We start from the raw sequence: 27,715 nt of genomic DNA on the forward strand, positions 1-27,715 counted from the left end.
ATATCTACTTTTCGGTACACCAGCGCGGTACGGGGAAACCCTATCCATATAATATTTATTGTAGATGTGGTACAAACTTTTAATAGTCTCAAATAAAAGCTATATAATATACCATCCTCCTTTTTCCAGATAGCTCTATGCATATCTAGCCCCTCCCTCTTTTCTAACTAATAGACTAGTCAAATTAGCTTCAAAACCCCAAAAAGGTAACAGCAAAGTTGTAACCTAAATTCTGTTTTCACAGTAGATCCCTGTATTGAACATAATATTAAAAGTGTAGAAAAATCAACTCATGCGAAATACGAGATGCAAAAAGGGTCATCAAACCCATAAATGTATGCACACTCGCTACCCAATTAACCACACTACCTTTTAAAATGATTATACTGTTAGACCTGTTTTATATTGAACAATGTAGTTTTTCCACATCCTGCAATGACGCTGAAGAAGGTTTGAACAATGCAGTTTTTCCACATCCTGTAATACCTTTGAAGAAGATTTGAATAATGCAGTTTTTCCACATCCTGCAATACCGTTGAAGAAGAATTTAACAATGCAGTTTTTCCACATCCTGTAATACCGTTGAAGAAGATTTGAATAATGCAGTTTTTCCACATCCTGCAATAACGCTGAACAAGATTTGAACAATGCAGTGTTTCCACATCCTGCAATAACGCTGAAGAAGAATTGATCAATGCAGTTTTTCCACATCCTGCAATAACGCTGAAGAAGAATTGAACAATGCAGTGTTTCCACATCCTACAATACCGTTGAAGAAGAATAAATATTGAACAATGCAGTTTTTCCATATCCTGCAATACCGTTGAAGAAGATTTGAACAATGCAGTGTTTCCACATCCTGCAATACCGTTGAAGAAGAATTGAACAATACAGTTTTTCCACATCCTGCAATACCGTTGAAGAAGAATTGAACAATACAGTTTTTCCATATCCTGCAATACCGTTGAAGAAGATTTGAACAATGCAGTGTTTCCACATCCTGCAATACCGTTGAAGAAGATTTGAACAATACAGTTTTTCCATATCCTGCAATACCGTTGAAGAAGATTTGAACAATGCAGTGTTTCCACATCCTGCAATACCGTTGAAGAAGAATTGAACAATGCAGTTTTTCCATATCCTGCAATACCGTTGAAGAAGATTTGAACAATGCAGTGTTTCCACATCCTGCAATACCGTTGAAGAAGAATTGAACAATGCAGTGTTTCCACATCCTTCAATACCGTTGAAGAAGAATTGATCAATGCAGTTTTTCCACATCCTGCAATAACGCTGAAGAAGATTTGAACAATGCAGTTTTTCCACATCCTGCAATACCGTTGAAGAAGAATTGATCAATGCAGTTTTCCACATCCTGCAATAACGCTGAAGGAGATTTGAACAATGCAGTTTTTCCACATCCTGCAATACCGTTGAAGAAGAATTGATCAATGCAGTTTTTCCGCATCCTGCAATACCGTTGAAGAAGAATTGATCAATGCAGTTTTTCCACATCCTGCAATAACGCTGAAGAAGATTTGAACAATGCCGTTTTCCCATCCTGCAATACCGTTGAAGTTGATCAATGCAGTTTTCCACATCCTGCAATACCGTTGAAGAAGAATTGAACAATGCAGTTTTTCCACATCCTGCAATAACGCTGAAGAAGAATTGAATAATGCATTGTTTCACATCCTGCAATACCTTTGAAGAAGAATTGATCAATGCAGGTTTTCCACATCCTGCAATACCGCTGTAGAAGAATTGAACAATGCAGTTTTTCCACATCCTGCAATACCGTTGAAGAAGAATTGAATAATGCAGTTTTACCACATCCTGCAATACCGTTGAAGAAGAATTGAATAATGCAGTTTTTCCACATCCTGCAATAACGCTGAAAAAGAATTGAACAATGCAGTGTTTCCACATCCTGCAATAACGCTGAAGAAGATTTGAACAATGCAGTGTTTCCACATCCTGCAATAACGCTGAAGAACAATGTTTAATTTACAAACCGTTGAAGACGAATTGAACAATACAGTTTTTCCACATCCTGCAATACCGTTGAAGAAGAATTGAACAATACAGTTTTTCCATATCCTGCAATACCGTTGAAGAAGATTTGAACAATGCAGTGTTTCCACATCCTGCAATACCGTTGAAAAAGATTTGAACAATACAGTTTTTCCATATCCTGCAATACCGTTGAAGAAGATTTGAACAATGCAGTGTTTCCACATCCTGCAATACCGTTGAAGAAGAATTGAACAATGCAGTGTTTCCACATCCTGCAATACCGTTGAAGAAGAATTGAACAATGCAGTGTTTCCACATCCTTCAATACCGTTGAAGAAGAATTGATCAATGCAGTTTTTCCACATCCTGCAATAACGCTGAAGAAGATTTGAACAATGCAGTTTTTCCACATCCTGCAATACCGTTGAAGAAGAATTGATCAATGCAGTTCTTCCACATCCTGCAATAACGCTGAAGGAGATTTGAACAATGCAGTTTTCCACATCCTGCAATACCGTTGAAGAAGAATTGATCAATGCAGTTTTTCCACATCCTGCAATACCGTTGAAGAAGAATTGATCAATGCAGTTTTTCCACATCCTGCAATAACGCTGAAGAAGATTTGAACAATGTAGTTTTTCCACATCCTGCAATACCGTTGAAGAAGAATTGATCAATGCAGTTTTTCCACATCCTGCAATACCGTTGAAGAAGAATTGAACAATGCAGTTTTTCCACATCCTGCAATAACGCTGAAGAAGAATTGAATAATGCAGTGTTTCACATCCTGCAATACCTTTGAAGAAGAATTGATCAATGCAGGTTTTCCACATTCTGCAATACCGTTGAAGAAGAATTGAACAATGCAGTGTTTTCACATCCTGCAATAACGCTGAAGAAGAATTGAACGATGCAGTTTTTCCACATCCTGCAATAACGCTGAAGAAGATTTGAACAATGCCGTTTTCCCACATCCTGCAATACCGTTGAAGAATAATTGAAAAATGCAGTATTTCCACATCCTGCAATACCGTTGAAGAAGAATTGAACAATGCAGTGTTTCCACGTCCTTCAATACCGTTGAAGAATAATTGAACAATGCAGTTTTTCCACATCCTGCAAAAACGCTGAAGAAGAATTGAACAATGCAGTGTTTCCACATCCTGCAATAACGCTGAAGAATTGAACATAATGCAGTGCTTCCACATCCTGCAATACCGCTGAAGAAGATATGAACAATGCAGTGTTTCCACATCCTGCAATAACGCTGAAGAACAATGTTTAATTAACAAACCATTCTATTTGTTCTGATTTGTGCCAGGGATTTGTGTCGTTGTCTTCATCACTCACTTCTGACTCACTCACTCACTCACTCACTCACTCACTCACTCCCCCCCCCACTCACACACTCACTGAATCACTTATGGTCGTGAACTTGCGCTGTGCGGCTATTATACCTTTGATTTTGATATCCTGCGGTAATTCCAGCAACCGGTTGATTTTGGCATCCTATGAAGACAAATGCTATTGCCAAGAGAGTACACGATAAACTACACACCATAGACATCATGGTTGAACCAAGTATTGCGAGATTCAGTCGTTTTACTAAGATACCGCCAACAATCGCACCGAGCCCAAAAGCGGGAAGTAAAATTAATCCTGCATGAAGATAACAAAAACTTCTGAATGTTATTACGGCTGGTTGGACAGGGCTGGATTTACCTTTTGGGGGCCCTGGGCCAGACCAAAATTTGGTGGCCCTAAACTCACTCTGAGGCAGGCATGTGTGGGCCTACTCATGTGGCAAAGTTTTGGTTTAGGTGTAAGATCGACAGTGGCGACGGGAGAATTTACATGTTAGCGGGAGACGATCATAAATTTGACTGGGACATTTGCGCGCGAAGCGTACGAAAAAATCAATTTCAGACCGTTTTCCCGCAATGAAGGTGAATTTTTCTATACAAGGGGAGGTGCATGCAAAGCGTGCAAATTTTGCAATTTTACGCTATTTTGGCCCAAAACATGGTGTTTTCGGGCTAAAAAGGAAGATGCAGAGTGCAGTTTTGGGGGCCCAAAAAATTTGGCCATGTGGCCCAGTGGTAAATCCGGCCCTGGTTGGAGACGAGCATGCATATTTATAATAGCGGTATTTGAACTCAAATATTCAGAAATAAAGCGGTTACATTTAAAGAGGAATAGTGTGGGTTCTTTAGGAGATTTCTGCTCCAATGTGCGTATAGGCCTAATTTTTCACGGGAGGTGGAAAACACCCAAACTTTCGTGATGATATTGAGCTTAAATTCAAGACCACAAGACCTATGGAAATATAAATGCGATTATTTGCTTCCTTGGCTCATTTCCTATAAGATACATGTATAAATATTAATATCAAGAAGTACACTGCATTGTTAAATGAATTTTAGTTTTGAATTGGGAAAGATCGATCGCTCTTGCATAACGTTGCAGGCTCCCTCTCCCAGCAGCCCTTTTCGCGAAAGCTCTTAATGATCCTGCCTTTGATCTTCTCTTGTTTGGTCAACATTGCGTGGGCAGTGCCTTAAGAATTGAAGCAGAAAGACCTGCAACCATGCCCGACAATTTTGCCGACTGTCGGCGTTTTCGGACATCTCTGGTGTAATTCTGTCAAAGCTATAATTCTTATCATAATCTTTGCATACAAATTGCATGCATATGCACCTACCTACTGTAATATTCGCCTTCTTTGTGGGTAAACCAAATTGTGTTTCCAAATATTTAGGCAGAAAAGCGCTGAATGAATATATAATGGCCCCTTGCATCATCATAGACCCACAGAGTGAGACGTACACCTTATTCCGACATAGACGCCATATTGAGAATATCAACTCTGCAATGAAAGAGTGAGAAGTAAAACAAGATTAAGGGGGATTCTCTTTTGTAGATTAGATTCTTTGGAAGAAAAATACATCATGTATGTAAGTTGAGATATGCCCTACAATTGCCCGACGGATATTAAACAGATTGAGTTTTTCAGCGGTTTCGGACAAGTACCGGTACGACACTATCGAGCTTTAAATTTGTATTAGCCCCGAGGTACTAGCTCTTACTGTAGGACAAATCCTATAGGACCTACATGCCCTTAACAACCCAAACGTTCGATGAAGTCCTATAAATGAAAGTCTTCGTTAGGGAGGGAAGGGGTCAGAAAGTCCGATTACGTTTGTAAAAACGCCCGTAAAAATCGGTCAAAGTTGATCTTTTGGAAGGATTTAATTCATTTTCAAATTTTAGCATTTTAGCATTTTCCGAAGTACGATATTGACATTTTACAGTGGTTGCTTCAAATCAAGAGTGCAGTACTCGTAACCTGCAACTGCTGTACCACACTTTGGTTCTTTTTATTTGAAAATCCAGCAAGTCCTAATTTTGTTTCGTGCTAAAAGGGTATCAAAAAACATATTTTATTCCATAAACGTGATCAATTTTTTTGACAATATCCTATATTGTTGCACCCCTCCACACCCCCATGCACCATAGCGATGGCCCTGTATCCTATGAATGCGGGTTGGACTTTTCGATATTTGACACTTACGTTAGAGTGGAGGGAGAGGGGTTAGCCTTCTAACGGAATGACTTTCCTTTAGAAGACTTCATCGAACTTTTGGGTTGTTCCCTAACGGGCTTTCCCTTTCCAATTAGAGCCCTTATACCTAGGGTATACATAAGAAATGATGGATATGAAAAGAGGCGTTTGAAATGGATGTCGTACTAGAACTTGAAATAATATGCTCAACTATAAATATTGATTCGTTAAAAATGTGGTCTAATTTGACAAATTAATAATTCGTCATTCTAAATGAATGATTATTGGCAATTCAAAAATAATCTGTCGCACTGAAAATGTATTTAAATGATACAAGAACTTTGAAGAAGAAGGCCCACCAGAGCAGTTCTTCGGGTGAACCTAACCTGCCTGGTTATCAAATTAATCGGTAACAAGTTTATCTCTGAATTTGACATGGGTTAATTGATGCAATAACATTAAAACATCAATTAGCACCTGGCAAACAATTAGTAACCTTGTCACTGAATAATTTGATAACCAGGCAGGTGTGGTTCACCACAGAAGAACTGCTCTGGTGGGCCTTCCTCTTTAAACAAAAAATAAAACAGGCCTATTTAGAGTAAAAGCATTCATACTTATACCTACCCTTAAATGTTAACAGCCTATTAGTTTTGTTTCTCGGTAGCTCCCTGTGGCTGTCATTGCTGTGTTCGAGACCATTGTTTTGATCATGTTGATGGCATCCATTTTGAACCAATTTCTTTGGAAATCCCCAGAATGGAATAGAAAAGAGTAAGAAAAGTGATGTTGCTATAAGGAGCCCCAACCACCAGGCACCAACATATCGTGGATCTCGTGGTGTAATCTCGATGGTTTCCGTGTCTACTCGATAGAAATCGACCCATAAACCAACGATGGAAGCGCTGACTTGGAAACCTATGATGCCACCGACTCCCCACATACTTTCCATAATTCCTATCAAGAAATAACAATTGAAAACAAGAGATGAACACTTATTAAGGCCTATTTACATGAGGACTTTACCCTTGCCTACATAATAACCATAAATTTCATTTTGATGGATGACTTGCCCTGGCGATGCAATTTACATGGGGACATTTGTTTCCAGCAATATGATCTGAATCAACTATATCTAGGGGCCCCCTATGTGACCTATAAAACCATAACCAAGTAAATACATAACAAAAGGTTCTATTTTGAGGAAACTATGAAAGGTCAGAGGTCCAGGGGTATTGCCTGGCAAAATTACCAATATACACGAGGACTTTCCCTTGCTGGAAATAAATTTCCAGCAATAGAGTCCTCGTGTAAACTGTGCATTATTAGTAGGAAGCAGTGGCATAGCGCGAGTCATCACATTGGGGGCACCGACCATGATTTTTTTGGGGGGGGGGGCTCACTGGGCCTGATGAGGGGGAGCCATTTTTCGACAATTTTCTGAGATTTTTTAAATTTTCAAATCGATGGGGGGGCATAGAGGAATTTTATGATCGACTAAGGTTCGTTCTCACTGCCTCTTCCTCGTCTTTATGCTACTCTCTCCCATCTCCTTATTTTTTCGTTTTAAATTCTCCTCTCTACTCTCTGCCCTCGCAACAACCTGAATCCCGATCTACTCACCTAAATCAGTCACGTGATGAATACTGAATAAATAGCACAATATTTAGGGCAGTAGATCGAGATGGCGGTTATTGGCCTGCGCTCTAGGCTTATGTCGCTTTTTGTCTCGCTCAAGACACTCACTCACAGTGTATATTACCAGTATCAAGAGTTCACGATTTGACATACTTTTGCGTTATTGTAAAGAGATGTTTTTGTGTCATTGTGTGCTGCATGAAGGCAACTTTCTCCCTATATTCTCTCACTCGCTCACACCGGGCGCTTTAAAGCCATATTATAACATTTCTGTAAAAATAGATTAGTATTTATTTTCCATAAAATGTTAGCTTTTACTGTCAGATATGTCCCTGCTCCCCCCCCCTGCTTAAGCAGAGAAATTAGCTACAAGTATTTGAATGGGGTTTCAATTTTGTCAATACTATTGTTTCCTCGAATTTTACCAAATTTTTTCGTTTCAAAAATACCTAATGACAATTTTAAATGACTTATCCTTTATACACATTTTTTCCACTTTCGCTGTGATCACTGAATAAACCTTTAATGTTTGCCGTTATCCTTGTTACGCCATCATTTGCATTTAAAGCTACTTTAGTAATTCAGTCCAGTAAGTTTAATGCCGAAAATGTACGTCAAATAACTTTTCTGTTTTACATTGGTAACAGTGTCACACACCGCCCAGCAATTAGGCGTAAATTCATCGAAGTATCCTGCACTATCTTCGAGTGGTCCTGCCGAGCTTCGAACCCACGATCCTGTGGCGAAAAGGCGAGCGCGTTAGTGCATAGACAGTACTAAAAGAGGACTTCCCTGTCCATAACGCACTTATACCTCGGTGATAATAGATGTCTACATCATACATACTGTTTGCATGATGAGACATGCACCTGATGCACCAAAAATAACTGATATCCCTCAATTAAAAAAATTAGAATTAAATACAAGCCGGGAATACAAGAAAATGACCATGAAAATTTAAAGGAGCTATGCGTCCTCCTCGAGTATTCCCTTACATCATTTCACTAAAAAGTTGTATTGTACTGAATGTATCATGAGGTGTTGTTTCAGACATGGTAGGATTATGTTGTCAGTGCTGGCCGTTTCGATAGGGATTTTCTAATGTATTATATTTCCATCCCAAGACCTATTTAAAATATACCGGTAGATTTTATCTAACTTTCCTGGTCAAAGGTAGCTATTTATGTTGTCTTTCCTCTCTGCCAAAATATGAACGCTGTTAGCGATAATGTACGGTCGATGATCTCGTCATTTCTCGTGGATGAATGGTAGACAAATTTAAAATGTGATAGGCGCGGTTATCATTAAAGGAGAATTTTGTTATTCTAGCGATCTCTTTTTATGGTATATCATAGATATATCCAAGAAAAATGACTATTCCCAAAATTTCAGTTGATTCTGATTTTGCGAGTTATTTGATCATAAACATTGCTCCATATCCACTATGTGCTGTAATTTCATTCCGTTTATCGAAATTAAAATGTGACGATTTTTTTGATAAACGAATGAATTCGGAAGACTTTTTTTGCTGTAATTTCGTGAATCACACTTTTAAGGTTATTAATTATTTTAAACTGTTGTGATTTGGTAGTTCACAGCATCTTACGAATGGTAGAGAACTTTGGCAAAAACTGCATTGCTCAATTCATAGCGAGCGTGTAGAAGAATTAAAATATCACAGATATACTTTAATAGGTACTGCGGTTCTTGAGTTACGTTGTATAAAGAGGGCTGAAACAACAACACTTTTGTAAAACGTACATAACTCATAAACAACAATAAATTAAGCAAGTTTGCAAAGTACGATTTGTAGAATGAACTTTTGCAAAACATCGAGGTATTCATTTTCAATAATATATTGATCTAGATATTGAAAATCGATTTTTAGGTTGCTTCGACCAACAATACTTCGTAAAGGTATGATAAGGGACACTACTCTTTTTCACTTAATGGCCTTTATAATCAATTATCATACATTGAAATTGTGGTTTTCACTCTTTTAAGAGTCGTTTGCAATTTTGAATTACGAGGTAATCATGGTAATTGTGTAACATTAATTAATTACTCAGTTGTCACCAATCACCATAAAATAAATTATGGCGCTCATAGATTTCACAATCTGTTTCGTCTACACGGTCTACAAAGTATTCTGAAAGCAGTAAGGGAGTGTTCATAAATACTTTGGTGGGGGGCTGGAAAATATTTTTTTTCATGTCGAAAATTTTTTTAACCCCCCCTCTTCGTGAACCCAAAACTTTTTTGACCCCCCCTCTTAATGGACCTAAAACTTTTTTGACCCCCCCCTCATATTAGGTTCAAAACTATTTTGACCCCCCCCCCTCATTTTAATGTACCATTCTATATCAAAGGACAGAGGCTTTATATTAATGATACTAAAATTTGTATTGATGATGCAATGAAATTGTACGTCCATGTCATTGATATAAAATATGTGAAATTGTGGAAATGTTTTATCATTTTGTAGAGTAGCTCATATAAGTAGCCTATGTTTTAAGTACCGTATTAAAAAAACATCAATTGATGATTTGAATCAGTGGCAATGGAAGCATTGAAATTTAGGGGGGTCGGGTGACGAGCAAACGTTTTGTATTTTACACTATTTTTGGTCCATGATCAGGGGTGAATTTGGGTGGAAAAGGACTCCTTGTCCCTTTTCTTTTCCTTTGCCTTCCAGATTTTATCTTTCATTTTTTGACAGGGGAACTTTTTCTTTCATCTTTGTCATGGGGGAACTTTCCCCCTTGGCTACGCTACTGCCGAAATGGTGTGTTTTGCTATTTGATGGACCAGTTTGCGTGATCGCGAAGCGCAAAATTTACCCTATTTGGGCCCAATACACGGTGCTTTTCGATGTGCTAAAAAAGTTGCATAGGGCAATTATTGTTTTTTTCTCTTACTAGGATTTTTAGGTGGATGTCCCCCATGGAAACAATTAGGGGGGATGTGTACCCCGGTTCTCAAAGCTTACTCTGCCGATATGATTATAATGCAACATGATTTAGTTGTGTATATCAGTGATAACAAATTAATAATCTGTACTGCATGAAACATTATTGTAAAAATTGTCAACACTAAAGAAGAACAAAGATATTGCACCTTTTTAGTGATTTAAAGAGCAGACCAGAAGGAACTGACACAAACTGAAACAAGACAATTTTTAACACTTCATACTTATATATCTTTGACTATTGAATGACTTGTCAAAATACTTATAGGACCTGATCAAATGTATGATACCCTTATCTGGAATGAAATTTTGTTGTGGTTTTACATGAACATTTGCGCGCGTAGCGCGCGAAAAAATTTTAGGCTATTTTATATTTTTCGCTTCAGGACTAATGTTGCTAAAGTTTTTACACCCCCCCTATACGTGCCCAAAAACTTTTTAACCCCCCCTGTTCATACACCCAAAACTTTTTTAACCCCCCCTATTCAGATCTCCTAAAATTTTATGACCCCCCCTACATATTTTCCAGCCCACCCTACCAAAGTATTTATGAACACTCCCTAAGCAGAGATCTTTAAATCTGGTCTAAGTCACCCTTAAATGACCTTATAACTTCTCAGTTCATTTTTTTTCACAGCGAAATACTTCATCAGGACACGGTGACTGAATGAATGATCCGGCCTTGTTATGCCTAAGATATTCATTTCAGCAACACACACCGTTTCATTTGTAGGTGACGATAGACCTAAGTCGGCATCAGTAACACTTCTTTTAAAAGCTTGCATATTATTCTTTCTCAGTAAGACACGCAAAATATAAATAGAGGCTGGTTTGTAATCAGTATTGTGCCCATGATGGTCTCAACACCCCCACCCGGGTTTTCTGACAATTATGCAAAATCTAACCTTTTCAACCAGTGGGGCAGCTAGGGGAGCAGAGTGCCTCCCATGACAAAAAATGAAAGAGAAAATCGGGAAGGCGGAGGTAAAGAAAGGGGGCAAGGAACCTGTTTTCCACCAAAATTCACCCGATCATGGGCAAAAACAGTGTCCCAATGATGCAAGCGGGAATTGTTTTCGTCTTTGCCCCCGAAATTCCCCCACTGCACGAAGAAAGCTGTTTACGCGACTGATTTCAGCCACTCCCCTCCCCCTTCTCACCCTCCCAGTGTACTTCGAGCCGGTTTCTTTGCACACCCGTAATTATGTCATGACCGACAACAAGGAAATCGAGACGGTGTGGTCATTTTTCGGCATTATCACTTTAATGAGCCTCGGAGTCGCATGTCATAATCCAAGTATTTAGTTTCCAATATAAGTGAAACATTTGATCCATTTGTGATGATATTACATTCAACCAATTCCTGGTAAATTAGACAATCTTTTGTTTCAAACTTGATATTTGTGGGCAGCATTGGGTTAAAGTGGAGGCTATCATGGGTTGTCGACCTTCCCATGTATCTTGTTAACACTGTGTATTCATGCCGCTTTCACATCAGGGAAAACAAGAATTGGAAAACGATAGTCTGATGAAGTGTTTATCTTTGGAACTGAATCGGTGGGAAGATATGAAGTACTGTCATATTGTGACTTTTGATATTATTATTGTGACTTCAAAGTTTATTGCAATGGCTTTATATTTAGTCGGCCACCGGAGGAATATTAATAATCGTGCAACCGGGCTGTTCGATAATATCGTGGTTTAAGGTAAAGCTGACACACAAAATGAATGGTATGGGTATATAAGGGGTATCATTTCTGCTCCATATGCATGATATTTCTCGGGGGGGGGGGGGCAACGTCCAAAACATCTTGATCTTTTGATCTTTGGCCTTAACACAAGAGCTGCAAGATATATATACGATTATTGGCTTCCTTAAATCATTTCATATGAGATGAGAGGAGAGGAGAGGAGAGGAGAGGAGAGGAGAAGAGAGGGAGACGAGAAGAGAGGTCAGAAGAACAGAGAAAAGAAAAGAACAGAAGAACAAAAAAGGCAGACAGGCAGACAGACAGTCTGACAAACAGACATACATAAACTTACCAGAATAAAGCCCTGTAGTAGACGTATCGATATTATCATCAATGAATGCCAATGCCAATGGCATCAAGGGACCGTACCCAAACCCGATCACCAGTTGCCCGATGACAATCATAATATACGCCACGTAACTTTCATACACTAATTGATGTTTCTCATCATCACAGGTCAAAATAGATGACATTGTAGCCACACTATTATCCAGTTCACATAAACCCTCTGGAGATGATGATATTGCTGAAGATGAGTTTGATATACTTTCAGTGTATTCGTAAGGTCCAAATATAAATTGCGGAAGACATAGAATGAAACATCCCGTTGCCATGGTTACAGCACCAATTCCAATCCACCGTGGACGATGACTTTCAGGTCTCCCGCCAAAATGGGTGACAAATATGGTGGAAATAACCGTCCCCACGGTAAACATTGAGGCGGCCAATCCGAGTTGGGATGCACTGAGTTGGTAACGAGTTTCTGTTGTAGTAAGATTACCCTAAAACAAACAAATAAACAAACAAAACAAACAAAACACATAAACAAATTGCATATAGGTCTAAGGCAACAAAAAATAAAAACCTGTCCTACGCGCGGACCATCATTTTTTTTTTAAATATATATTTATATTTTAATTATTATAATGCCCCTAACAATCACCGAATGCTTGACAAATCTGTATATTTTTTGCAAACATATCTGGAATTTTTTTTTATTAAAACAAAACAATTAATCAAAATTGATTAATCCACAAAAAAACGGGGTTTAATTTCATGGAAACCACCAAACCTCTTAAAATCTGGGTCGATTGGGCATTTCGACTTTACAAAAAGTATTCGACTTTGAATTAAGGCCAATCAAAGTCGATTTTGAGTTTCCCGTCACCCGCCCTCCAATTTTCTGACCCTCACTTGAATTCATTATTGTGATTTTCCAAAAAATACCGATAAAAACTGGTTATACTTGCAAAAGAAATGATGAATATCCATTTATTTTTTGTGGAAAAATCAAAATCAAAACATACATTTTGCTGTCAACCTTGCAGACTCTTTTTAAGATACTTTTGAATCTCATTTGGGCTTAATATCCATCTTCAAGTGAGTGAGCGGTAGATAACAACACAATTTACATGCGTGTTGGTCATAATGAAAGGCAGAAAAATAACGAATAATGAATAATGAAAAAGTGACCTCACTTGTTTTCAGAAATTATGTGACGGGAAACTCAAACTTGACTGTTAGTGGCCTAATGGGGTATAAACTAATTGGTTTCGCCTGTAAAAATTTTTTAAAATTTCAAAGTTTTAGGGGCCTAAGCTTTCGATCCTAGATCTTTATCAAAGGCAGAAAAATGATTAAATATTATATGTATGCATGTACCTGGAATATTGCAATCATGAGAGCAGTTGACGTCACCAAAAAACAGACGAAGACTAGAAACCATCGGATAGAAGCAAAACATTGTAGGAAACCTGGTCGCCAACAGCAGCAACAACAGTACCTATATCGTGAAGGAAAGGATATGGTATTATTATTGAGAATTTTTGCAATAACTTTTGCTGCCGTAGCTAGTCCGTCATGACAAAATTGTACCGCAGCGACACTATACCTCGAGGAAAAGAAGAACAGTACAAATTACAATGCAGATTATGAGCAGGAAATCACAGCAAAAGCACTTATAGTCCGGCATTTTTGCGTTCGTTATTGTGACAAACGTTACGTTCATTCATAGCTAGTCCAACATTGAGTACTTTTTGGACTTTTTGCCCAGCTATGACAGATAACATTATATATTTACCAATATACAACATAACACATATTTTACTGTAGCAACTCTGAAACTCATTCTATCCATCATACAGTCAACTAACAACAAACATCCAAAATCGAATAAGTACACAGCTACGACCACACAAGGTTCTGAACACAAACAAGCAATGACATGATAAGCCAAAACTTCACTTTAGGCCCGCAAATCCTTGCGACCATCCCGCGGTCTGAAATTACTGCACCCGGGTGCACCCTCCATGTGATCCTGCAAATCCACTTAGGCCTGAAACACCCCTTTCCACCTCGTATCCACAACCGTACAGGGTGTCCCAGCAAACACAAAACGTTTTCGACATCATTCGCAAAAGGTTATAAAAGGTTGTCAGAAAACGTTTAAATGTCGGGTTATAAAAAGGGTATATTAAGAGTATAAAACGTATTCATAACCTTAAAAAACATTTTTTGATAATCTACTGCTCAGCAAACAAAAATGTTTTACAGAAAACGTTTAAATGTCGAGTTATATAAAGGTTATAAAAACGTTTTAATAACATTCCAAACACAACTTGATACAATACATTCTAAACAGAATGTTATTTTGGGGTTGAAAAAATATTTTGCGAAAAATGTTTGCCCAAAATATTTTCAATAACGTTTTAAAAACGTTTTCATGACCTTTATATAACCCGACATTTAAATGTTATTAAAAGGTTTTGTAAAAAACATTTTAAGAACATTTCTGTGTTTTCTGGGTTCAAATGTTTTAACAAAATGTTATTTAAGTATTGACAAAATATTTGGCAAAAATGTTTGCAAAAATAGTTTAAAATAACATTTTTGAAAACATTTAAAAAATAGTGTTGTAGTGTGTTTTCATACAAAACGTTTTAAAACGTTATCATGACCTTTATATAACCCGACATTTTAATGTTATTAAAACGTTTTACCTAAACCAAAAGCCAAAATATAACTTATTTAAAACGTTTTTAAAACGTTTTTGTGTTTGCTGGGGTCCCAGAAAAAAAATACCGGGCAAATGAATTTGGACGTAAGTCGAGAAATAGACATCAAAATCCAAAAATCTAAACATCAGCGTGTAGCCCATCTTATACGCTAATTTTGCTAGAATCGGTTGACTGATCGCGAAGAAAGGAGCGATTACATAACGCATGCGTCAATTCACTTCATTCCAAGTTTGAAAGAAAGACCACTCGACACAATGCGCACTAGTGGTTAACTGTCAATGGGCTTCATATTTTGTTCTGAGAAATCCTTCTTTTTAAACAATCTGTTTCTTGCAAAACATTTAATTAGGTCACTGAACAGTTTCATCTGTAGGATTGGTTTGGTTATCAAAGTAAATTTAGGTAGACAAATCCAGTAAATAACTCACGTTCTTTAGCTTTCGCCATCTCGGATGATGGCTTTCTCAAAAGTGACTTGGTTCACTGCTTCTCCCGCGGAAAGCGGCTGTAGCCTCATTCCCAGAGTGTGATGGTGCAAGCAGTGAGTCATATACGTGATCTAGAGTGTATGAGCCTATGTCAGAAAGACAAAAGAAAACCCACACGGATCAATATTTGAACTTTGACTCACAACATCCCCTGCATCAGAAACTCGGGGTCATTCGTACACTGTTTGACAGAATGGATAGCATAGTGACAGAGGAGGAAGATAAAAAGGAAGAAGAAAAGAAGATCAGAACCGCACTTCAAAACTGTGGCTATCCAAGGTGGGCAATGGACCGTGTTAAGCAGCAAATGTCAACAAGCAAGATCAAGAGTAACAGTTCAAAGAAGAGCACCGATGATAACCCGTCAAAGGGTATGGTAGTTTTACCGTACGTTGCAGGCCTCTCAGAGAAGCTCAAGCGCATCTTTTGGAAACACAAAATCGCAACAGCCATGAAACCTCATAACACTATCAAGAGCTTATTAGTGCACCCTAAAGACAAGAGAGAAACCAACCAGATGTGCGAGGTGGTCTATAACATCGACTGCAAGGGTTGTGAAAAATCATACATAGGTGAAACAGGGAGAGCGTTTGGCACACGGTTGAAAGAGCACCAGAAAGATGCAGAGAAAGCGGAAAACAAGAAGTACACCCGCGCAAGACGGAAAGAATCTACCACAGAATTCAATAAATCAGCAATTACGGACCATGTCGCTGCCGACAACCATGTTATAGATTGGGAGGGAGCTACAATACTTGACAAGGAAGCAAATCAGTTCAAAAGAAAAGTCAGGGAGGCCATATGGATCAGGAGAAAGGGGCCGCCACCATGAACCGGACATAGGCTCATACACTCTAGATCACGTATATGACTCACTGCTTGCACCATCACACTCTGGGAATGAGGCTACAGCCGCTTTCCGCGGGAGAAGCAGTGAACCAAGTCACTTTTGAGAAAGCCATCATCCGAGATGGCGAAAGCTAAAGAACGTGAGTTATTTACTGGATTTGTCTACCTAAATTTACTTTGATTTAATTAGGTTTTGTTCAAATTTAAAAACCTGCACGATATTGAAAATGAAAGCTTGCATGTAAGATGATGCTCGGTACTTGCAAATATATTTTTTCTTTAATGTTAGTATAAATGTTGCATAAATAATTATTGCATAAAGAATTCCAGCTGGCTTAAAAATGTCTCACACACATTAATGTTTTGGAATATTTCCAAACAATTGTAATGCAAAGCTTAAATCTTTTAAAACTTCAACATTAATGTTGCATGGTATTTCAAAATCACACGTAAAGCTGTAAGCACTTGATCATTGTCATTCTTGGCTCAAAATGTTCTTTGGAAATTAAAATATAACACCGTTTGCACAACATAAAGAATTATTCATCTTCAGTGAAAGCATGAATGACATAACACCGTCGGATTATAAAATAGATGATGTGGACTAAATTTAATGAGATACACAAACTTAGGAAGCGGTGAGCGAGTATGAAAAAAGCGCCTGTTGATCAAACTTGGAATGAACTGCATTGATGCACGCTTTATGTAATCGTTAATTTCTTCACAACCAGTCAATCGAATCAAATAAAATTTTGGTATGTGATGCACAACAAAATAAGCTATACGTTACATTTTAAATTTTTTGATTTTGATGTCTATTACTCGACTTACGTTCAATTTTATTCGCTCGGTAATTTTTTTTCTGGGACACCCTGTATGCCAAAAGTAAAGCTGTGAAACCTAGAACCGCTGTACTTTTCAAAATTATTTTATTGTTAAGTTTTCTATGAATATAAAATCAAATTAATCGTATGTACATTCATCTTTTGAAATTCCATGATATTAATGCTATGACTTCCTGATATAGGCCTACAGGCTGTATAATGATTGTTCTTTGCACATACGTAATTTTCAAGAAAATATTCAAAAATATATAATTGCCGTCCTTTGAAATGTTGATGATACCAATTAAAAAGGTATTATAAGTATATTGTACTTTGAATGAAGTAAGATGATACTGCCAATTTCACTCACTCTTTTTGTGCGGTCAAAATGGTAATTTCTACACTTTGTGGTCATAATTTTGTCTTAATTTGTTCGAACAATATATTCAAATGTATTAAATACTAGACAAAATTATTGATTCTTGATCATTTGATTAAGGTTATTAATTATTTTAAACTGTTGTGATTTGGTAGTTCACATCATCTTACGAATGGTAGTGAGCTTTGGCAAAAACTGTATTGCTCAATTCATAGCGAGTGTGTAGAAGAATTAAAATATAACAGATATACTTTTATAGGTGCTGCGGTTCTTGAGTTACGTTGTAAAGAGGGCTGAAACAACAACACTTTTGTAACACGTAGGCCTACATAACTCATTAACAACAATAAATTAAGCAAGTTTGCAAAGATATGATTTGCAGAATGAACTTTTGCAAAACATCAAGGTGTTATTTTTCAATAATATATATATTGATCTAGATAATGAAAATCGATTTTTAGGTTGCTTCGACCAACAATACCTCGTCTACCCTTAAAGACAGACTGCTTCCACGCATGTCAAATCACATCATTGCTCTGGGCAAAGTATCTGATCAGGTAAAATCAGGAGCTATCGGGTACGGAAATACCTACAACTTCAAGTGCATCATGCATTGCAGCTATTGTTTTGAATTAATTTAGACCAAAATGAATGGTAAAAATTAAGTTTTCATGCCTAAAAATTGTTTCAAGATTAATTATTTACAATTTTGTGTCAATGAATCAAAATACAATGTTAAATTTAATTGATTACGTAATCCAATTAGTTCTATTGTTTTAATTAACACATTAAGCTCGTGGCAAAATATCAAAAAACTCGCGATAAATTTGTAATGAATTCCATAAAGATTGAAAAAACCAAAAAAAAAACCTTTTTACAGACCTCAAATAAAATGCCAAGGGGCAAAATTCAAATATCGTTGCCCTTAAAATAGGTAATTCTGTACCAACTACCAAATTACAGTACAGTACCTGATATAGGCACTATCGTGGCATGGGGATACGCCATGAATGAACAGATCATGTAGGTTTTATAATAAAATCGTTAATAAAAAAGAAGGCTTTCCTTTAAACATGTTAAAACGCTCAATTTCTTAACAGTGCTTTTCTCATTATCAAAAACCTTGGCGTTCTTAGCAAGTGTGATATTCAAACAAAATTGCCAAACACATTTCGGCAACATTATTAAACAAATTCACAAAAATTGAAAACCGTTGGAGAACAACTATTTTAAAACATCATGCATTACTACTAATTCCCACTATACATGTATTATTTCAAGGAACACAAACTCTCAGACAGGACTCGACCTCACCTTAGTAACGTGTTCATGTGAAAAGGTTAATAGGAACATAATTTGATATTATAGATAATATGTATTTCATTGTTCCCAACGACTTCAAGATAACTTTGGTTTTATCAAAATTGAGTGAATCAAGAATTTAAGGGTTCGGTCACCCACCTTTGCTTAGTAATTTTTCTGTAACCATGGTAACCTGAGAGCATATCAGACACACTAACGAGAAATGTCCTTCTGATATCCAATAATTTTGATATTGTGAAATTCGCGATAATACAAAATACCAATTGTATGGCAAAATTTTTAAATTGACTTTTTTGACATTTAACAGTTTTTTGTTTTTGTTTTTTGTTTTTTTGTTTGTTCAAAAAAATCGCGAGGCTGAATAGTTCTACATCTTCAGGGGCCAAATGTCACAGATGCAGCTGATTTATGCGTCTACACACTACCATGACTACAGCACTACTCGGCATGCCCCGCACCATGCCAGCGTCTTATTTATTTAAATCAAAAATTAATATTTTGATTAAATTTTCAGCTCAGCACACTGTTTATAAACAGAAAATTTGATTCTGCAACTAAAAGTATGACAGTGCATTGAAATTTAAAGGTCCGTGATATCGACAGCCGCATCCCCCATTTTTATTCTTCAAAACTGGGATTTTGGTATCAGAAGAAAGCTCACATTTGTCTCATTTCCCCAGTGAAATTTAACGCCATTTATAGACAGAGATATGTTTCGTTTAGGGGTGGTGCAATAATTATGTGTACCCCGGGGTGGTGAATTATAGGGGGGTGCAAATTTTTTGCCCGGATTTTTTGGCAGGCCAAAAAAAGGGGGGGCAAGCATTTTTTTTTCAGGTCAAAAGGGGGGTCAATCGATTTTTGGCAGGACAAAAGGGGGCAAGCGATTTTTGGCACATATATTTTGGGCACCGTTTCTATATTACGCCCTAAAAAGGTGTAGGAAAACGTTAGGAACATGTTCAAATATGCAAAATTTCGCATTAATTATATGATAAGACAATTTAAGGTCTTACATTTGGGTTCCCCAAAATCTTGCATGTGTAAGGGGGGAGATTTTTGGCACATCAAAGGGGGGGGCAAAGGTTTTTGGCACGTCAAAAGGAGGGCAAAGATTTTTTGGCACGGCCAGACCATTTTGAGAATTTACCACCCCGGGGGTAGGCCTACACACAATTATTGCAGCACCCCTTAAATGGCGTAACAAACACGTATACTCAGAAAAAAAGGTGCTACTTAGAACCTTTTTTTGTCCTCTATGTAGAACCCTAAGCAGTAATAAGGTTCTAAAAGAACCTTAAAAGGTTCTATAAAGAACCTTAAAGATTTAAGTAGGCCTGGGAACATGCTAATTCATTCATTCAGGGACTCATCACAAAGTTAAGAAAAGTAAAACGTAGTGTTAAGGCCGTATAAAATTAATGTTTTGGTTCTCGTCCAGAGGATTTTCATGAATTGATGAGGGAGGGAGGTGTTTTTTTTTTTTTTTTTTTTTTCAATGTAAAATTAGCATTGTCAGTAGTTTTCGGTCTTCTCCAACAGTGCTCGAGGAAACGATGAGGCCCTTTTTTTTTTTTTTTTTTCAAATGTGAGATTCTGAGGGATAAACCCCCTAGAGTACCACAAAAAGACTTGGAAGTGATGCTTGTTCTCTAATAAACTTATTCATATGTATGAAGATTTCATAAATCATTCCAAAGTCTAAAAAATTGAAAAATCTAAAAAAAAAAAATCTGACAAATCCCAGAAATTGAGGAGGGAGGGACGAGAACCAAAATATTAATTTTACACGGCCTAACCCATTTTGGTACTAAAACATCATTTTCTTGGATAAAAAACCTTTTTTTCTGTTCTACTAAGAACCCCATTGAGTTGGGTTCTTTGTAGAACCAAAAAAGGTTCTGTAGCCAAGAAAAAGGTTCTTTGTAGAACCTTAAGCTTGAAGAACCTTTAAAGAATCTTAAAGAAAGAACCATCAAAGGGTTCTTAGTAGAACAGAAAAAAAGGTTTTTTATCCAAGAAAATGATTTTTAGTATCAAAAAGGGTTAACACTACGTTTTACTTTTCTTAACTTTGTGATGAGTCCCTGAATGAATGAATTAGAATGTCCCCAGGCCTATTTAAATCTTTAAGGTTCTTTATAGAACCTTTTAAGGTTCTTTTTAGAACCTTATTACTGCTTAGGGTTCTACATAGAGGACAAAAAAAGGTTCTAAGTAGCACCTTTTTTTCTGAGAGTGTATAGTGATTTATGGTTTACACTCCGGAAGTATAGACCTATGTACTATCCTATGGGGCATATTTATACACGTTTTTTTTTTTTTATCAAACCGCTGCAGCAATGCAACTCAAAATTTGAAAACGTATAATTATTGTTTTAATGATATAGGCCTCAATCTAAGATAGATAAAAACTCCCTCTAAAAGGGAAAGCCAGCCTCAATGTAGAAGAGGTCTTGTAATTAGTTTTGGTCAATGTGAAAGGCATTTTTAGGATCACGGCTTACTACATCCATGTTACATGACAGTCCACCAAACCATCAACGGTGAGAAGATGTACACTGAAACTGCAGAAAACATTAACTCCTAATCTCCTGTCAACTCTTTAATTCATTATTGTTCATTATTATTAATTCATTATTGTTCTCTAAATTGTTCTGTTCTGGTTTTATTTGTCTTTTCAGCTTTTTACCCACGATATTTCAATTTCCAATTTTTAATACCATAACTTACGAACTCAATTTCTTCGCTTAGGAATGTCCGATTTTATTGGGGAAAACGGCGTTGTGGAGCAAAATAGCTCTTTATGTGAAAGCCTCCAAATTTATAAGCTGTCCAAAAGATGTCTGTTTTTGACATGATACACCATATTTCTTAAAGACCCATTCAGTGATCCCAGTGCAAGAGTAAAAAAATTAAAATTGTTTATAAATTGCTTAAAAGAGAAGGATAGGCCTAAGTCATTCAAATTGTCATTTGGTATTTTTGAAATGCCAAATTTGGCAAAAAATGAAGAAAACAGCAGTACTGACAAAGTTCAAGCCCCGCCATTCAAATACTTGTAGCTAAATTTAGATACTGTCAGTATCTAAAAATACAGATTCGTGTAAAATGTCTTATTTTGTCTTAAATAGGCCTACGCGGCTTTTGGCTGAACCATTCGCAGACTTAGCACATCTATGTAATAACAAAGGTACGGTACCAAAATTTTGATGATTTTACGATCGTCCGGATGAGCAAATCACTGAATGGGCCTTTAATATTAATAATAGATAAGCTGCCTTTAAAAATATTATTGACAATGTTGAGAGTAGGAATTACCTTGAAAAATGTCTCAAAAATACAACATGCCAGTTATATTCCGGTCTGAAACGATCAGACAATCTATACTAATAAAATAATAAGCGGTCTCTATCTGTCTATCTCTCTGTCTGTCCGGCTATGCGTTTCGCCGTGCTTCGACGCATCGCGCTGAAATTTCGCATATAGATAGGTATCGGGAAAAGCATGTTGGCCATGTGGTTTTGAAGGTCATCGGAGGTCAAGGTCAAAGGTCAAAATTTCAAACTTTGTCCGATCGGGCCCAAACTTGGTGGGTGGAATCCTTGATAGCAGGGGAATATAATGCGCGAAATAAAGTCGAGGTCAACAGAGGTCAAAGGTCATTACGGAGGGGTCAAATTTCAAACTTTGTCCGATCGGGCTCAAACTTGGTGGGTCGAAACCTTTGTATGAGGGGAGCATGAAAAACATTATATGGAGGTCATCCGAGGTCAAAGGTCAAAGGTCATGGATTTCAAACTTTGTCCTATCGGGTTCAAACGTGGTGGGTGCAATCCTTGATACGAGGGGAATATAGGCCTATGCGCAAAACAAAATTGAGGTCAACCGAGGTCAAAGGTCATGTAGGGGCTAAATTTAAACTTTGCCCTATTGGGCTTAAACTTGATAGGTCAAAGGTCATCTGGGGTCAAACAGTATCGCTATCATGCCAGTGCTCTCACAGCATCTGGGCTCTCACAGCCGCAGGTGCACTAGTATTTTAAACATTAATAACATCATAAACCCAAATCGTGAAAAAATCACCCCGGGTAGATTTTTGGCTATTTCTCCATTTACGATCCTGCCCAAAAGTGTCTGCTTTCGATATACCACGTCACAAATACTACACTGCACTGACTGCAGGTTTTAGTTAAAAGGGCATTTCGTGATCCACAGCATCATCCCCGAACTTTTCTCAAAAAAAGTTGAGATTTTTATATCACTGGAAACCTCTGGCTACATAATGTTTATGTACAAAATATTTCTTGCAGAAAATTCGTTAGCAAAGTAATCGTGAAATTTGAATTTCGTTCTGGTATACCAGAACAAAATTGCAACACATTGTGTACACTTAAACCATGCATAACTCGTAAAGGCAAAATCGGAATCAACTGAAATTTTTTAGAATAAGCTTTTTTTGTGGATATCTACTGAAAAATGTCATAAAAAGAGGATGCTAGGATCACGAAATACTCCTTAAATTCGCCATATAACATAATATAAACTCACCTTACATGTACATTTTTATTTTAAAATAATTTGATATTAATTCGCAATGTATAGTTTACTATATGATAGATGGTGGCAAGAACATTTATAAAGGACTGATTACTCACTGCAATCTTCACTCTTGTGTGTCTTGACTGTAAGTTTATGAATCAAATAACAAAGATAGAAAGTAGCTTCACTTACGTTATGTGTCATTTTATTTATAACATAGAAGTTATTAAATTAATAAAGTAAGACAATTTATTTATCTATAAGTGCATGTCAAATGGGTACATTGTTCAATACTATAGGCCTACATGCATAAATTATGCCCATATTATAGCTAGGCCCTGAAAACTTTATTTTGCATCGGATTTTTCCCGTTGAAAAGGCAAAACTGATGTTCATGATAGCAACTATTTCATCAATAGCATTTTGAGTCATTTTTATCCATAAAACGACACAGGATATGATAGATAATTACTTTGACATCAATATGGTCCATATGATGAAGATTTTGATTCTTAGATCTGTTATCAACATGATATCACGCTGTTCAGTGGTCAAGGACCCCGGGTCAAAGACACTGAAATGACATACTTTTCTTCTGCTGACCATATGATGCTGTATATTAACTATTATTGTTACATTTTAGGCCTATACCTAAAACTTTTAAAGTCATATTAATTCAAACATAACTTTGGTAATACTCACTCGTTTTCATTCGTTGAAACGGCAAAACATACTTACTTTTCCTTACACATCGAATTAAAATATTTTTAAAAAATTCAACCACAAAAGTTTTAACAAAAAGTCATTCCAATACCAATAAAAATTAATCTCTTGAGCAAACTGACCCCATCCCAGAAACAGGTACCAGCCCGATGGGCTGGCGAAAACAGAACATGCAAAATCGGACCACGTCACTTTAAAGGAACCAATTTTGCTGCCTGTATAGAGTAGCATAGGCATGTTTATGTATGCATGACGTATGGATTTGGCTACACAGAGAACACATGTAACACCATTATTTTAAAAACACTTTTAACCATTAACGTTTTGGTCAATTTATAGGTCAACCCAGAGCAATTTATCAAAGTAAATATTTCCCCCATAACAATTTTAGCCGGAAATTTTGCCCCTGGTGACACTACTCTCTTAACTTGGTCGACTTAATTATTTCAATCTTTTTTGGACGCACCATTAGACTTCAAGGTGCATGTGGGTTAGGAAGTTTTGAAAAAAAAAACTCCCCCCACTAGGCTTACATGAGCAACGCTAAAAAAAAAAATCCCCACCTAAATTTCTGTGTATAAATGCATGAAATTTTTTTAAAAAATTGCCGCCTTTGGCGGCGAAAAAAACAACAACTTCGCCGCCTTTGGCGGCGAATTTTTTTCCCCGACCCCAACTTCCTAACCTCCCTTGAAGTCTAATGGTACTCAAATGTTTTTAATGCAATCTTATCAAATTTGATGAGTTTCTTGTCATTTTGATGAGAATATCCGAGTCATTTTGAAAAGAAATCTGTTATGTCCCCATCTGAATAGTTTTCCCTACCTTGTCAAATTTGACAAGTTTCTATTCAAAATGAGTGGATCGTTTTAAAAGTGTAGGGGTAGGTGTATGGTTGCTCGGATAGCATTGGATAGGAGCATAGGTTAGTGATCCAGATATGATAAAACTTTTTTCAACCTCCCCTCCTCCGCACTTTTGTTTTATTTGGTTTTCTTGGCGCTTTTAGTTATATACTGTGGCCATTTGCACCACTATACCTTCAATCATAAACAATTATTAAACACGGAAATTGGTCCGAAACTTTACAATCACGGAAGAAAGTCGTAATTTTAGAAGCAGGCGGAAACCGAATCACCCGGAGAAAACCAAACAGGCGAGTGAGTATGGACTGAAAACCAAAATGCACATAAAGTCGTCGGGAACGGCCAGGGCTCGAACCCGGTACCTCTGCAGTGATCCAAAGCGAGGACAGAACTGCTATACAATTTAGTGCTCGAGGAGCACTATGTGTTGACTATAACTCAATTCTGCCAATTATAGACCATGGGAACCTGAAGCAAAGACTTGCAAAGCCGAGCTTGCAAGATTTCATCACTTCTTAACAGTTGTCACTATGTCAGGTTGCAGTATGCAATAATTGTGTTGTTATTCATTCGGGTGATGATGTAAATATAAAGACCTTCCGATAACCTGCTGTTGGGAAAGTATAATATAGTGATTGTGGCAAATGCCTTGCTTCCAAAATGAAGGAGAACAATAAGTTTTGGTTTTATTTTCAAAGAGAAAGACAACCAACAAAACAAGAACAGTATAGCTAACAGTGTTATTGCTCAAAATTTCCTCGACTTGAATACCGAACCTTTACATGAAGCGCGAAATCATTATCATCAATCCGGGCATCAATCATCATGATGTTGATGCTACTCCTTTAAAATGTAGTTTCAATTCTAAGATATTCTTCTCTAACATGGTAATCACGATCGTGACACAAAATACCATTGTATAAAAGCATAGATCTTCAATTGTTTAAGACCTTTGCATGATTAATTCCGTGTCCTAATCCTATAGACATGACCCTTAATCCTACACCCACCAGGTATAGCCCTCAATCTAATCCGTACATTTTAATACGAATTCTAACCCTTAACCGTGATGTCCCTGAAAGAACCGTATATCGCCCGAACCAACCAGAACTAATTATGGTTGAAAAGAAATTAGCTATCACATTCTTTTTGAATTTTGACAATTGGCCGCCCGAATATATGAATTTTACGAAACTACCTCATTTTCAATCCGTTCCACGGAGTCAAATACATTTCTAAACGTCTAAAGTTCATGCAGAAGTGCACAAAAACATCTTGCGATGGCGCTTTAAGTATGTCAAATCGTGAACTCTTCGGGGAACTCTTGCACATAATAGCTGATTGTTGAGAGCAACAAGATGATGATTAGGCCCTTCACAATTATTGTTCTGAGTTTCCTGTTTCCCACCCATCACACTCATTTAACTATTTGACTATTATTTGACATTTTCTCTGTTAAATGACATTTTATTTAAATATTGGAGGATTTAAGTCGAGGGGTCAGTGACTCAAAGACGTAACTCCATTTTGGCCATTCTGAGAAAAATGAGTTTAAAGATAATGGTCCACATTGACTTTTGTAGCTAAGTCTATATGTTTCACATGTTCACTCTGGCCCGAGTAACTCTGGCCATTGATTTCAATTAGGTGCTAAATCATGAAATGGAGTTTAATACTTCTAAGTTATGTGTGTTTATTGGAAAGTACCCATGTTTCTCAGTGAAAATTTTAATATCAAAATCTCATTTTTGCAAAAAATGGAGTTACGTCTTTGTGTCACTGACCCCTCGAAGTATAAACAAGCAATCTGTAGTCTGTACCTTGTATTCTCACCAGCTCCGTGTTCATGATGTTCTTGTTTCTCTGTAACGAGTGCTGCTTCTGAAGAGGAATTATTAGCAGAAGATGAAGGCACTTCTAATCTTCCTCCATGTTCCTTCATCTGTACACAATCCGTTGCCATGGTGAAAATGATGATAGCAATAATATTACTAGTTTTGGCAGATTTTGATCACCAGCAAAATCCAAAATAAGTGTTTCTCCGTGCTTTTTTTCAAGCAGATCTGAAACAAAAATGGTTGAAACAATAATAATACCAAGAAAATTACAGGAAATTGAATGTCAAACAGGTCACGTGGTTTGTGTTGATAGATTTGAATTTTAATGAAAGAGATGAGTGCAACGTGAGCAAATATATGATGAGTGATCTTCAATTCATGGAAGGCTCTTTGGTTTCCCCAAATCCATGGACCAAGGCCTGCATAGTGCACAGTGTCATCGCCCCGATATCTTCATGGCAGAAATCGCCATGGTAGGTTGAATCCACAGCCACGCATGGCCATTTTGTTCCCACCTTTGAGACGCATAATGAGCCGAGGGACATCCAACTAAGGCTACTGACAATAGCCTGGTAATCGACCTCTCTGTGTGTGAGTGAGCATGTATACGCCATGATGAGGTCAATGGTCATCTGCTTTTAGACTGCCTTCCACGAGTGAGCGGAGCGCGCTATAGTTCGGCACATATAAAATCAGAATTTTTGTAAGTTTTTGAGTTCAAGACGCAAGCTTCTTTCTCAAGACGCAAGCTAACGACTATCATATCCGTTCAACACCTATATTCAAGTGCAAGGAACAAAATCTGGCTTCTTTAGACTAAATAAATTACGGGAGATATTCATCATTTTCTACCCCGGTATCCAAAGATTTATCGTCTGAACATCAAATCGTGCGTAGCACATTCACGTGTATCGATCCCGGGTATTCATTT

General features: G+C 37.2%; 1 protein-coding gene across 1 annotated transcript in view; it reads right to left on the reverse strand.

The window, feature by feature from the left end:
* Positions 1-26,929, reverse strand: part of LOC140144316 (solute carrier organic anion transporter family member 5A1-like) — a 30,423-nt gene extending 3,494 nt beyond the window's left edge. Inside the window, exons 1-6 of the mRNA XM_072166141.1 lie at positions 26,767-26,929; positions 13,598-13,718; positions 12,228-12,717; positions 6,206-6,535; positions 4,718-4,882; positions 3,474-3,675 (exon numbers count right to left, since the gene is read on the reverse strand). Coding sequence (XP_072022242.1) covers positions 3,474-3,675; positions 4,718-4,882; positions 6,206-6,535; positions 12,228-12,717; positions 13,598-13,718; positions 26,767-26,909 — 1,451 coding nt within the window. The 5' untranslated portion in view covers positions 26,910-26,929. The remainder of the gene's footprint in view (positions 1-3,473; positions 3,676-4,717; positions 4,883-6,205; positions 6,536-12,227; positions 12,718-13,597; positions 13,719-26,766) is intronic.
* Between the last annotated feature and the right edge of the window lie 786 nt (positions 26,930-27,715).

Source organism: Amphiura filiformis, unplaced genomic scaffold, assembly GCF_039555335.1.
Source record: "Amphiura filiformis unplaced genomic scaffold, Afil_fr2py scaffold_49, whole genome shotgun sequence".
In the NCBI taxonomy this organism is placed as follows: Eukaryota; Metazoa; Echinodermata; class Ophiuroidea; order Amphilepidida; family Amphiuridae; genus Amphiura; species Amphiura filiformis.